We start from the raw sequence: 13,652 nt of genomic DNA, 5'->3' as shown, positions 1-13,652 counted from the left end.
CAATACTGGCTCAGAATAAACTTTCTTCCTTCTCCTCTTCATCCCATTACACCTGCTTTTTCTAAATGCATCCTTTGCATCCTCACTTATCAGACACTGAAATTATTTCCGATTGTTCTCAGCACAAAATTCCAATGTTGATATGAATTACAGAGGGGTATGTTGCATCTCCCCGCTTTCAGGCATCTGAGGAATCTTATTGGAATGCCATTGTGATGCTAAACGCCTTCCCCCAAGAATGTGTCCTGTTAGCCACCATGATTAATGACTTTTTCAGCAACAACAACAGCCGGAGGGGTATCGATGAAGAAATGAGGCCCAACTAATTACCAGTGACGCAAAAACAGCAAGCCCAGTTGTTACAATGCCCGCCTGCGTCTTCATCTGGCTGCCCACTCAAATATACCTAAAGCGACATATTGTGTACGTATGTTGTTTTCAATTCAGCTAAATTGAGAATCTTTTTAAGACAAATTGATTTATTGCATATATGTGATATTAAAGTTATCAAATGCCCAATATATCAATCAGCTTGGAAAAATAAAACACGCCAATGATCAAAATGCATGCAGATGAGAAGTGGAACCTCCAAAATGGAACATAGCTACATGCTAATACATTAGCAAACTTTTAGAATTACAAATAGTCCTGTGTGATTCAGTCTTGCTTTCCACTTTGGAGGTTCTGCTAGTTGTATCATAATGCATGGCTCAAACAGCATATTTTTCTTTTGTTTGAACCTTAATTGAAAGAAAATAAATGTCACCAAAACAAAATCTCAATAAATTAAAAATACTTGAACAGTGTACAACACTTTCAGTCCTCAAGGAGCTTTTCAGTGCTTGTTGCCAGGGGTGGGCAATATTCTCAGCGCATAATGCAGTGATACCTTGAGATAAGAAATCCATTCCAGGACCACACATGCTTGTGTCAAATTATCTTTCCCCATTGAAATGAGTGGAAATGCGAATGATGCACCCCCCCCCCCCCAAAAAAAATCAATAAGCGCTAGGATTCAGTAACATTGTATGAAACAAAAACACAATGACATCTAAATAGTTAAGTATTTAGTTAAGAATAGTAAATAATTTATTAGTTTCTGCTTCAATCCGATTCAGTACGCTGCTCCTTGTGCTGTCCCCACCTTGGCCACCAGGAGGCAGTACTGTACATAATGTCGTGGTGCAAACATTGACGGTTTCTTTGACAAAGCTAACGAGCCGTTAGGTCACATTATTTAGTTGTTTTAAGAACACACGTGTTTTATGTTTACTTTGTAAATGTCCACTGGGAGTGGCATTACAGTTTGAAGCACTCCGGCTGCTTTTCGAGTGAGTTGAATTCATTTGACTGCCACCGCTCGATGCTTAATTTTCAAGTTATGACAGCGTCTATATCTGGAGAAAAGGAAAGATTGGGTCACTTGTATCTCAAGGCACCACCGTTCAACGGACCTTCAGAGCCGGCATCTGTAAAGCTGTCTACACCTCTTAACATTGCTATACGGCTAAATGTATCCATCTTTGTTTTTTACATGATCCACTCGCACCGTTCCACCTGTTACAGCTTCGATACCCTTTTATCTGTCCCTCTGAGGATAATAAAAAGACACCCCCACCCCTGCTCTTGTTAGCATTGTGTGCTTAGCTTTAAAAGACCAGTCTACTAATGGTGTTAAAGCCTCCTCCTCCCCCTCCCCCTCCAGACGGTCCGCAACTCCCAGGCGGGTTGTTGTCATCTGAGCCGTTGGGCCTGAAGGAGCAGGAAGAAGACGGCGCCTGCAGAGCCTGAGTCCGAGCGTTCAGCTCTTGTTCCTGTGGAGAGAGAGAAACATGTGAAAGAGAGTTGAGGCGTAGCGACAGCTCCCTCTAGTGGCGGTTTGGTTTGGGACGGTTCAGTGGCTCGTGAAATTACTGCCTGGCTTCTTGCGGGATTTGACTCAAGGCGAAAAAATTTGTTGTATCCAGCATTGATCTTGATGATTTGTTGAGGACGTTTGTTGTATATTGCCGACGCCACAGTACGTGTGTGAAATGCGAATAGGTGTAAAGCTCGCCGTTCCATGTTCTTTCCGTGTGAATTGCTTTGGGTTTTACCTGTAGATACAACTTATTGTCCTTGATAATGGCATCCAGCAGTTCTTTCTGCAACGGCGGCTCGGCCCTCTGCCTTATTCCGCGGGCCGTCGGGCCTTTAATGGAGGCCTGCCCGGCCACTTCCTGTTTCCTGTACATGAGCACATAGGCCGTGTCCTTGGGGAAGCGACTGGTGATGTTTTGCACCGACTGGAAGGAGGCAAACGTCACTCTGCTGTCATTGAAGAGCAGCCAGTCGCTGGTGGGCGCAGAGGTGCCGCCCCCTTGAGCGCTCGGACCCTCCCGGACTTGCTCCCCTTGACTCAAGTCCTCCTGACGGACGGCGTCCCCTTCCGCTGTGCTGTCGCAGCCGTAGGAGTAGTAGTGTCCACTTTCGGACGACACGCCCGAATGCATCACGACGGAGCTGAGCACGTAAAGCACCGACTGGACTTCCTCGTCTCGACGGGAGGGTTTGAGTTTCTTGGCCAGGTTCTCGCTGCTCTCGGGGGAGTCCACCAGGGGCGGGGAAGAGGCGGGCTGCAGGGGCGGGGCCGGCAAAGTCACCGAGGGACGGTGCACGGGAAGGCGCAGGCGCGGCGGGATGGTGACGTTGTCCAGGATCTTGCGGCGGACGTGGCACTTGGCGTCGTAAGCGAAGCGTAGCAGCGTGAGGATCAGGTACTCGGGGGCTGACATCACCTTGAGGGTTCGCTCTGCCCTTCGCAGGCTGCCGCACTTGCCACAAAAGTAGGCGTTGTCCTTATCCAGGATCTCCGGAGCTAGGAAGTAGTCCACCAGGTCGGGCACGGTGAGGGGAGGTTCGTTGTTCTCTGGCAGGCCGTGGACGTGTCCGGATTGGTCTTTGGTCCCCGGCATAGGGGTCTCGCTGCCGCCGTTGACGGAGCCCTGGCAAACCACTTTGGACTCGTCCGACTTGGGAAGACAAGAGACAGAACGTTTCAGCGCCAATATGTGTTAATTCAACTCGATCTTTGTGTGAAAAAGGTTCAATCGCAAATTAGCTATCATTTAGCTGAATCTCTGTCGGAAACAGTTTATGAAATTTGGCAAACTTGCCGATTTGAGTGTGAACAATTTATATTAAAAAGACAAACTTGCTTTGGACTCGTTGGATTTGGTAGCACCCCGCGAGGGGCAGAAGGCCAGCGAAAGGTCCGTGAAGGGCTCTTCCTTCTCGGAGACGCAGTCGCAGTGGGTGCAGCGGATGCCCGTCACGAGTTTTCCGCCAAAAGTCCTCTCAATCAAGGTCCGTCTGTCGTCGTCGTCCACTTTTGGAGCGGAAGCTTCGCCTTCTTCGGGGGACGTCGGAGCGCTCGCTTCTTTGCCGCTTGCATCGATGGCGTCGGTGGGAACACTTGGGTTGTTTGATTCCAACACCTGAATGGTTTTCTCCTCTTCGTGTAACCTTGGTATCAGGAGACAATGTCAAGGAACTTGGGAGAAGCTCTTCAATTCAAATTCACGTGCCGTACCTGTCGAGGAGGAAGCGGAGGTACTCTGAGCAGTCCTGCTGAGAGCCCGCATTGAACCACGGCGGGCGGGACACCTCCAAGAAGTTCTTCGGAGCGTAGGCCGCCCTCTAGGGGGGAACCAAAGACATTGCGCCACACTTTCCAGCTGCCACGATCGTTCTAGTCTTCCATGAACACAAACCTGAGTGTGTGCAAGGAAAGCAAAGAGCATCTGCAGCTTCTTCATCAGCGTGCTGGAACCGTTCAGGCGCAGCGACAACACGTGTCGTCTGAAACTGAAGCAAGACAAAGTTCACCTTTTTTTTTTTTTAATTTCAGTGTGGCAGTCAAGTGTTTTTTTATAAAAAAAAATGGCTGGTGACTTACTCTGTGGCCATGAAGAGCGTTTGGAGGATGCTGTTCATGAAGCAGGTGTTGCCCAGGTTGACCAGGCCCGTTTTGCCAGTCTCGGACTTCCCGACCTGCCTCAGCGGTCCCGAGGCAAAAGAGTTGGACTGGGAGGTCCAGGCACTTTGATTCAGCACCAGCTTGATCTTCTCCTCGCTTGGTTTCGGCAGATCCTGGCGGCACGAGATGCATATTTAACCTGAAAATTCTTCTCATGTTCAAACATGTTCCCGGGTCAGTTTTCACCGGGTATAGTGTTGGGTTGTACGTGACGTGTAAATATATTTTCTTAATTATGTAATAAATATTGAAATAAAGTTAAGAAATAAATAAAAATACGCTCGCTTACCTTGATGGCTTCCAAAATGTGGTCGTAGAGATCAGGGAATCCGGAATACTGATACATCATGCAGTGCACGAGCTCGCTGAACTGCAGCAGGAAGGCTTTGCTGGTGGGGAACCCGTCGGCCTGCAGCGACTGCACCAGATGCACCACGTGCGGAATAACCTGCAACAGATGATTATGGGAGACAATGGAAGAATGTCCTTTTCACGTCTTTTGGCAGGCGAGATGCCTTACCAGATGGAAGGCCTCGGGAGAATGCTGGAAACTGAGGAGCATGTGGGAGAGGACGGCGAGGGCCCCCGGTCGCACGATGGGGTACCACAGACGATTGAACACCTGTGTGAGAAGTTGAAAATCATTTTTAAATGTCAAGAAGATGGTAGATCCCACTAAAACATAACGTGAGCCCATCTCAAGACCTACCAGTTCAATTTTGAGCAGAGTGACATCTATGAGGATGGTGAACTTCTGAACGGCGGCCAGGCCTTTGAGCAGAGCGATGACCCAGGTGTCCACGTGCTGGGCCAGAGGCCAAGAGAGCCAGTCAATCATCCTAAGAAAACACGACGGGTATATGTGGCCTTCATCCAAAAGCGTCATGTTGAGCGTATCATACTTCCACATACCTGCAGAGTGCTTTGGTCATGTTTGCGTCTTTGACATTCTGGTCTGTGGTGAGACTCTTAATAAGCACTGTGATCATCTGGACCGGGATGTACTGCACCAGACTGGCCAAGGCGATGGACGGTTCGAACGCTGGGTCTGAAGTACGATGGTGGGGAGGACAGTAAGTTTTTATCGTGAACGTAAGTCGGAACGTTACAAAAATAAAGTCCCTCCAGACAGCTAGGGGGCAGTACTGAATCAGTCGTCTCACCCGTAGAAGAAATGATGGCAAAGACCTCCTGCAGGGAAGGCAGCAGCGTGGCCGGCTCGGCCTTCCAGATGTTCTGCAGCAACGTGCTGACCTTGGTGACCTGGGCCACGTACTCGCCCAGTTCCTGCTCCTGGTTGGCCAGGCAGTGGAAGTAGCCGATGGTCCTCACCAGCTGCTGGCAGAACAGGACGCCGCCCTTGTCCCTGGGCACGCACTGCACAAAGTCCGACAGCAGCGAGGCGAGACGGGCGCACGCGGCCGGCCCGGGCCGCTCGCACACCATCCTCAGCACCTCCACCTGGACCACGGCGAAAAGCTCCAGCACGGCGGGGCAACTGATGAGCAGCCGCAAGCCGCAGTGGATGTAGTCCACCACGGCGGGGTCTTTGTGATCCAGCTGCTCGTAGCCCTGCTGCAGCAGGCCCAGCACAAAGTCCTTGGTGAAGAACGCCTCAAACGCAGAGCGGTGGTAGCGTGCGTACGCCTCCAGGACCTGGAAGCCCACCTGAGGAGAGAGGATGGGAGGTCACGAGGGGTCTGAGTAACAAACAAAAAGGTTTAGAATTGCTTTTTAATACAAGATGGCGACAGAGCACATTTTTTCTGCAAGACAAGAATATGGCCGACCAAATGAAGCTCTCTGCTGTAAAACGGATTCGAATAAAATCAACCTCAGATATCAAAAGAAAAAAAATCTAGTTGATCACTATGACAAACCACTGCTCACTTGCTTCTGGAAGGGGTCCTCCCCCAGCAGGACGAGGCGGGTCGTGACAGCAAACAGAGCCCGGCACTCCTCCGCCGCCACGTCCTTCTCTGCCGCCTCCACCACCTTTTTCACAATGGCCTTCTTCACCGGAAGCGTGTGAGCAGAGCTGATCAGGCCCTCCAAAATTTTGTCCATGATGGCGGCCTGTGAGAGACAAAGGCAGCGGGACAGGAAAGTTGACAGAATGTTATAAGCCGTAATGTAAAATTGACAAATTTCATAATGTTACAAGACAAATGCAGTTTATCACCAGATGGACCCAAAGAATCACAAATTTAAATCCAAATAAATGTTCACATTTAAAATGTGAAATTTAATAACGCTTCTGGGTATGTGTACAGCCTGCTTCAACCTTTTATAATCCAGATTTCTTTTTTTTTTAACTTTCCAAATAGAGTTCAGTTGTAGTTGACTAAAAGTGCCGAACATTCACATTTTAACTTGAACTACTGCTTGCTTTTAAACATGTATTGAAGTACATTTTTATAATAATGTTTATTATCTAGTGATATTTTTAAACTGGAGCTTGGTTTGAGAATTACTGTACAGTGTATTACAGCTATTTTTATTAGTTTTGTGCGATGTTAATGGCGTTGACACGTCAAATTGGCATAACAACCGAAGTCAAACACATTAATAACAAAACAAATATCATCTATTGTTATTTAAAGTGCAGTTATCGCACTTGTTTTCCACCTTTTTCTTCACTACGGTAGCCCATCAGTCACGCGCGCCTTGACAGTAGCCGTATAGCCATAATAGCAAAGCCACCGCTTAAAACACAAGTCCAAATACACCCGACATCTGATCACCACCGGAACCACATTTAACCGCGCCGCTAGTAAGTGTTTTAAATATATATACATTTGTTTACGAGCGCCGAGTCGAACAAAGCAACTTGAAGGGCTTGACGTTAGCTGTGTGATGTTTCTCGGCAGCCACTGACTTAGCATAAAAGCTAATACGCCCTGAATGGGAAAGAAGGAGGGCATAGGCTCTGAATAAACACGTCCATACCCAAATGGAGCATGTCAATAGTGTCCGACTTGAAGAAGATATGCTCCGTTTTGGTGTTAAATCTCGTTTCGCAGGTAAATTCTGTTGTATTTTGGGGGAAATCACTCAACCGGAATCAGCTGATCAACAACGGCTACGTCATTTCTCTCACGCCTGACAAGCAGTAAGGACCCCCCAGAGCAAACGTTCGTTTTGGTGGTCTTTGCATTGCCTGTGATTATTATTACCTGTAAATTCAAGTTTATACGTGAATTAACCTACAAAAAAAATATCCCATATAGTTTTTACGTTTTTAAATTTGACTAAAATTGAGTTTTTTTCTGTTTATGATTCATGACGTCTACGTTTTAGTTTCAGTTTTGCCGATTCTTTCACAGCTGTTGTCATAAATGATGTATTATTCTAAATACTCCAGGAAAGCATAGTAAATATATGCAACATAGTTTTAGATTTTGTTTCATTATAGAAACAACAACAAGAAATAATAATTAAATTGTATTTTCAATTTTCGTGATGCATTCACGTTCATCCTCGGTGTGCGTTCCGGTATTTCCGATTTTAATGATAGCTACATGGTCAAATCTCGCGATTGCGCGGCAAACTCTCGCCGAGAACGCGGGTGTTCGGGAGGAGGAAAGCAACCACTCGCGCTGACCGGTGTGTCTTTCATTCCACAGACCCAGCAGAACAGTACCAGAACACGGCGAGAAAGTTGTCCCTAAAATCCACAATAGTTCCATCTTACACGGGACCAGCCCAAGAGGGAATAGCCGTTAAACATGTCGGACATTTTAAGCTGCGTGGAACCGGAGCGGGAAGAGCAGACCGAAGTTGGAGAAGCCGGCGGAGCCGAGGTAAAACGGTTCGGAATGGGACACTGTTTTGATTTTTAAACATGGTTGTGTCTTCCAGTGTATCGATATACATGATTGTAATAATTCTCCATTGACTTGAACGCTTCCCACGACCGACTTCTACTTGATTACCCGTTAGCGTCAGTTAGCTCGCGGCTAGCTAAATGTAGCTCAACTTGCTAGCGCCGCCGAAGCCATTGTTGTTCCGTTCCGTAAATGTAGGACGTTGCGACACGCGCTTATTCCCTTCTTTGAGGAATCAAACACTCTTAATTATGGCACGTTCGGGCCTAGTAGTACTTCACCGAAGCTCGCCTTTGTTTCTTTCCATTGACAGCCCGAGGTGATGCCATTGCTGCATTACCTCGGGCGTTTTGTTTTTGTGGTTATATTTTTTAAATTAAATGTTGGAATGCTCTAAATAAAATGGAAAACTTATGTCGTCATTGTAAACTGGGTTCAGGGAGTATGCAAATTAATGAACAAACTGATTAAACAATCTTTTTTTCCCCCTCAAATAGGAAAAGTCTGACTCGGATGCTGGCAAGGAGTCGTCCTCAGATGCAGGACCCGATGGACAAGATGTGTCCTCTACCAAAGCTCCAGGTTATGAAGAGAAAGTCGTAAGGATTTTTTTTTCCTACTCAAAAATGGAAATATTTTTGTTGTCCAAGGAATAATCCAAATATATTTTTTGCGCCCGTAGAAAACGGACCGTACCAACAGATTCGACTACCTGTTGAAGCAAACCGAGCTTTTTGCTCACTTCATTCAGCCGGCTGCACAGAAGACTCCCACGTCCCCGCTCAAGATGAAGCCGGGGCGTCCTCGCATCAAAAAGGACGAGAAGCAGAACTTGTTGTCTGCTGGAGAGTGAGTACATTTTTTCCCAAGTAGAAAATAGTGTCAATTGCTCAAACTGGCCATCAAAAATCCATCATAACGGCAACTTGTTAAGTAAGATTTTAGCTTTGCCGGTAACCGGTAAAACCATGCGTGCATTCCGCATCGCACCGAGTCCAATTCCTGTTTCCTCATGCTTTCCTCTCAGCAATCGTCATCGGCGCACCGAGCAAGAAGAAGACGAGGAGCTGTTGAGCGAGAGCACCAAGACCACGAACGTCTGCACCCGCTTTGACGACTCGCCATCTTGTAAGCGCTCGCCTCTTTAGAAACAGAAAGGAAGAAAGTTGCGTCCATCAAACCTTTACCTTCCCGTGCAGACGTCAAAACAGGAAAGATGCGAGACTATCAGGTGCGCGGTCTGAACTGGCTCATCTCTCTGTACGAGAACGGAATCAACGGGATCCTCGCCGATGAAATGGTGAGCGCCTTTCTCGCAAATGTATCACTTCATTTTGAGACGTGACTTCATTTCTACCGATTGGTCTCCCGTCAGGGTCTGGGAAAGACCCTCCAAACCATTTCCCTGCTGGGCTACATGAAGCACTACAGGAACATTCCCGGGCCGCATATGGTGCTGGTGCCCAAGTCCACCTTGTACAACTGGATGAACGAGTTCAAGCGCTGGGTGCCGTCTCTGCGAGCAGTCTGCCTCATCGGAGACAGAGATGAGAGGGTCAGCCATGTTTGCCATTTTACCAATGTTGTTTGGAATGGGTGAAGGGAAAATTAATCCAGTATCAAGAGAGTTGACTTCTTGTCGATGTTGTTAAATTACATTATTCTCATGACAAATTATTTTTTAAATTAAAATGACACCAAAACAATAGCACAATTTCCACCCTCCATTTCTCAGACGGCTCTCATCCGAGACGTGTTGCTGCCCGGCGAATGGGACGTGTGCGTGACTTCGTACGAGATGCTCATCATAGAAAAGGCCGTCTTCAAGAAATTCAACTGGCGCTACCTGGTCATCGACGAAGCCCACAGGATCAAGAACGAGAAATCCAAGGTACGTCTGCCTTCGTCCTTTAACCCGTGAGGCTCCTCGAATAATAACGCACATTTCCTCGCAGTTGTCTGAGATCGTGCGAGAATTCAAGACCACCAATCGCCTGCTGCTGACCGGTACGCCGCTCCAGAACAACCTGCACGAGCTTTGGGCCCTGCTCAACTTCCTGCTACCCGACGTCTTCAATTCGTCAGAGGTGTGTGACATTCCCAAATCTTTGAATCATAATAAAAACAATCCCTAATTTTTTTTGCATTTGGCCCCTGAAGGACTTTGACTCTTGGTTTGACACGAACAATTGCTTGGGCGATCAGAAACTGGTGGAGCGTCTGCACACGGTATGTTGGGAATATTTTTTAAAAAATTAGCTTATTTTGAAGAATATTCTCAATATTTTTAACTTATGGTTGCGAGTAGGTGCTCCGCCCATTTCTGCTCCGTCGCATAAAAGCTGATGTGGAGAAAACGCTGCTCCCCAAGAAGGAGATCAAGATGTATGTGGGGCTCAGTAAAATGCAGCGAGAATGGTAAGAACCCCTTAGATGGACTTTAATTGCTTGCTAAAAATAGATTTAGGGCAAAAAAAATCATTGATCCATCTCTCCATAAGGTACACCAAAATTTTGATGAAGGACATCGACATCCTGAACTCTGCCGGCAAGATGGACAAGATGCGTCTGCTCAACGTGCTCATGCAGCTGCGCAAGTGCTGCAATCACCCGTACCTGTTCGACGGCGCCGAGCCTGGACCCCCGTACACCACCGACCTCCACCTGGTGGTCAACAGCGGCAAGATGGCGGTCCTGGACAAGCTGCTGCCCAAGATGAAAGAGCAGGGTAAGTTGGAGGTGCAGTTTGGTACAGCAGGACACAACGCTCACAAGATGGTGGGTGTGGGCTTTTTGTTTTTTCTCCCCAGGCTCACGCGTGCTCATCTTCAGCCAGATGACCAGGGTGCTGGACATCTTGGAGGACTACTGCATGTGGAGGAACTACGGCTATTGTCGCCTGGACGGTCAGACGCCGCACGAAGAGAGACAGGTGCGGTGCTAACGGACTGCGTTGCTTGCGCTTTGAAGATGTCGTGACTTTAAAACGTGGGGTGCACTTTTCAGATCTCCATCAACGCCTACAACGAGCCCAACAGCAGCAAGTTCATCTTCATGCTGAGCACCAGAGCCGGAGGCCTCGGTATCAACCTGGCGACCGCCGACGTGGTCATCCTGTATGACTCGGACTGGAACCCTCAAGTGGACCTCCAGGCCATGGACCGAGCTCACAGGATCGGGCAGCTGAAACAAGTGCGCGTCTTCCGCTTCATCACGGAGAACACGGTGGAGGAGCGAATTGTGGAGAGGGCGGAGATGAAACTGCGCCTGGACTCCATCGTCATCCAGCAAGGTACGACACATTTTTGTTTTGTTTTCAAGTTAGCAGGCTAGTTCGTGGCATCGCAAAAAAAAAAAAATCTAATACTCTTTAATGCAAGGAAAATTGTGATTAATGATTCTCAAAGTATGATGGCTCCCTCTAGTGGTACATGAATCGCCAGCTAAAAACATCAGCTTGGATCCATACACTGATCACGGCTGTTTCTTCATCTCACCAGGGCGACTTGTGGATCCGAGCGCCAACAAGCTGGGCAAAGACGAGATGCTGTCCATCATTCGGCACGGCGCCACGCACGTCTTCGCCTCCAAGGAGAGCGAGATCACAGACGACGACATCAACGCCATCCTGGAGAGGGGCGAGAGGAAAGTGAGTCGCGGCTTCAAGCGCGGCCGCCGGGCTTAGCAGCGGACTTTTTTGCCTGACGTCTGATCACCCGGCCACCAGACGATGGAGATGAAAGAGAAGCTCTCCTCCTTGGGCGAGAGCTCGTTGAGGAACTTCACCATGGACACGGAGAACACCAGCGTCTACACGTTTGAGGGAGAAGACTACAGAGAGAAAAAAAAGGTCAGAAGAACCACCGCGGGGAACAACCCTCGTTTTCAGGCCTTGATGTTCATCTCCACCACCTCCTGCTCTTTCTCATCAGGTCATCACCAACTGGATTGAGCCGCCCAAGAGAGAGAGGAAGGCCAATTACGCCGTGGACGCCTACTTCAGAGAAGCCCTTCGAGTCAGCGAGCCCAAAGCCCCCAAGGTGGGTAGTTTTCTACGGCTTGGGTGGTGTAGCTACCAAAACGATGTCCTGTCCTAAACCATATTCATTCTTCCGGGCCTGCAGGCTCCCCGTCCGCCCAAGCAGCCCAATGTCCAAGACTTCCAGTTCTTCCCGCCACGTCTCTTTGAGCTGCTAGAAAAGGAAATCCTATTCTACCGAAAGACAATTGGCTACAAGGTACATCTTCTCACTTGCTCCACACACCTTCTGCGATTTGACAAATGTTCTTTTGATCACGTGAGCTTGTCCTCGTAGGTTCCGCGCAACCCGGAAATGCCCAACTCGGCTCAAGTCCAGAAGGAGGAGCAGGGCAAGATCGACGAGGCTGAAGCCTTGACTGAGGAGGAGCTGGAGGAGAAAGAGAATCTTCTGCAGCAGGTGGAAGGATTTCGACTCTGTTTTTTTTTTTATCTTTAGGCCACAAACATGAACTGTATTTTTTATTATTATTTTTTTATCTTGTGTAGGGATTCACCATTTGGAACAAACGCGACTTCAACCAATTCATCAAAGCCAATGAGAAGTGGGGACGCGACGACATCGAGAACATCGCCAGAGAGGTGGAGGGGAAAACTCCGGAGGAAGTCATGGAATATTCCGGTAATGTGCGCTTGGACTCCAATGCTTGCCCCCTTATTCCTACGTACGTGACGTCCTCCTGCGCTGTGATCCCCCAGCCGTGTTCTGGGAGCGCTGCAACGAGCTCCAGGACATCGAGAAGATCATGGCTCAGATTGAGCGAGGCGAGGCCAGGATCCAGAGGAGGATCAGCATCAAGAAGGCACTGGACTCCAAGGTTCGTCATCAAGCGGAACTTGAATTAGCTTCACAATTCCAAACTGGTGTCAAGCGTGACGAGCTCCAAATGTTTCTTCGAACCAGATCGGCCGCTACAAGGCGCCCTTCCACCAGCTGCGCATCTCCTACGGCACCAACAAGGGTAAGAACTACACGGAGGAGGAGGACCGCTTCCTCATCTGCATGCTGCACAAGCTGGGCTTCGACAAGGAGAGCGTGTACGACGAGCTGCGCCAGTGCATCCGCAACTCGCCCCAGTTCCGCTTCGACTGGTTCCTCAAGTCCAGGACGGCCATGGTGAGCGGACATGTCTCGCTGTCCGCTTCTTCGCCGTCCTTGCTGACTTGTGCGCGCTTGCAGGAGCTGCAAAGGCGATGCAACACGCTCATCACGCTCATCGAGAGGGAGAACATGGAGCTGGAGGAGCGGGAGAAGGCGGAGAAGAAGAAGAGGGGGCCAAAGGCGGGCTCGGTAAGTGGAACCGTTGGCAACCGAGATGTTTCTTTCTCATCAGAAGAAGTCCTTAATCACTTCCTCTTCTCCCGTTCAGGCCCAGAAACGGAAGCCGGAAGGAACCTCGGACAGTCGCGGGCGTCGGAAAAAACTCAAGTTGTAAACAACGCCTCGTTCGTATGTACAGCGGGTCATCGTTAGCCGAGCCGTTTGCTAATGGTGTCAAACATCCTTATAGACTTTGTATCATTTGTTCCTAGCGAGATTTTTCTGCCTTGTTTTCATTTAGCAAAACACTGCAGCTGTGCTGGTTTTGTTTTTCTACTAGTCCTTTATGGAAATTGTATTTATGCCTGTCAGTGGTACCGCATTCCAGTGTACCTTCTCCCTGTGAAGTAGTCTCAATAAATATCCAGTTTTTTAATAAAATTAAATTGTGGTGCAGGAATTTTTGAAAAATTAAATGTATATTATTCCAAAACGGATGAGTTGAAG

At 48.4% G+C, this 13,652-nt stretch overlaps 2 protein-coding genes across 3 annotated transcripts; one reads left to right on the top strand and one right to left on the bottom strand.

Annotated features, from left to right (window-relative positions):
* Positions 1 to 459: 459 nt before the first annotated feature.
* usp38 (ubiquitin specific peptidase 38) lies at positions 460 to 7,134 on the bottom strand. 2 transcript variants are annotated; one of them, XM_061273976.1, is made up of 13 exons: positions 6,968 to 7,134; positions 5,909 to 6,094; positions 5,182 to 5,686; positions 4,931 to 5,066; positions 4,728 to 4,857; positions 4,539 to 4,640; positions 4,308 to 4,466; positions 3,938 to 4,131; positions 3,753 to 3,846; positions 3,572 to 3,678; positions 3,198 to 3,504; positions 2,097 to 3,011; positions 460 to 1,814 (listed from the first exon to the last, which is right to left on the bottom strand). In XM_061273976.1, the coding sequence occupies exons 2-13, from the start codon at positions 6,083 to 6,085 to the stop codon at positions 1,650 to 1,652; spliced, it is 2,991 nt and encodes a 996-aa protein (XP_061129960.1). In that variant the 5' UTR covers positions 6,086 to 6,094; positions 6,968 to 7,134; the 3' UTR covers positions 460 to 1,649. The 2 variants fall into 2 exon arrangements, with proteins under 2 accessions (XP_061129960.1, XP_061129961.1); XM_061273977.1 differs by lacking the exon at positions 6,968 to 7,134 and having other exon boundaries at positions 5,899 to 6,037.
* A 419-nt stretch (positions 7,135 to 7,553) lies between these two features.
* smarca5 (SWI/SNF related, matrix associated, actin dependent regulator of chromatin, subfamily a, member 5) lies at positions 7,554 to 13,591 on the top strand. The gene is made up of 23 exons (XM_061273975.1): positions 7,554 to 7,821; positions 8,343 to 8,444; positions 8,528 to 8,694; positions 8,873 to 8,973; positions 9,045 to 9,145; positions 9,221 to 9,400; positions 9,581 to 9,736; positions 9,801 to 9,932; positions 10,006 to 10,074; positions 10,154 to 10,263; positions 10,347 to 10,573; positions 10,656 to 10,777; positions 10,852 to 11,137; positions 11,346 to 11,494; positions 11,573 to 11,695; positions 11,778 to 11,885; positions 11,970 to 12,083; positions 12,162 to 12,284; positions 12,374 to 12,506; positions 12,584 to 12,702; positions 12,789 to 13,001; positions 13,065 to 13,175; positions 13,255 to 13,591. Exons 1-23 carry the CDS (start codon positions 7,747 to 7,749, stop codon positions 13,318 to 13,320), a joined length of 3,087 nt encoding a protein of 1,028 aa, XP_061129959.1. The 5' UTR covers positions 7,554 to 7,746; the 3' UTR covers positions 13,321 to 13,591.
* The last annotated feature ends 61 nt before the right edge of the window (positions 13,592 to 13,652 follow it).

This window comes from Syngnathus typhle, linkage group LG3 (assembly GCF_033458585.1).
Source record: "Syngnathus typhle isolate RoL2023-S1 ecotype Sweden linkage group LG3, RoL_Styp_1.0, whole genome shotgun sequence".
Classification (NCBI taxonomy): domain Eukaryota; kingdom Metazoa; phylum Chordata; class Actinopteri; order Syngnathiformes; family Syngnathidae; genus Syngnathus; species Syngnathus typhle.
The sequence above is the reverse complement of the archived record's forward strand: the minus strand, read 5'-3'. Positions and strand labels throughout refer to the sequence as shown.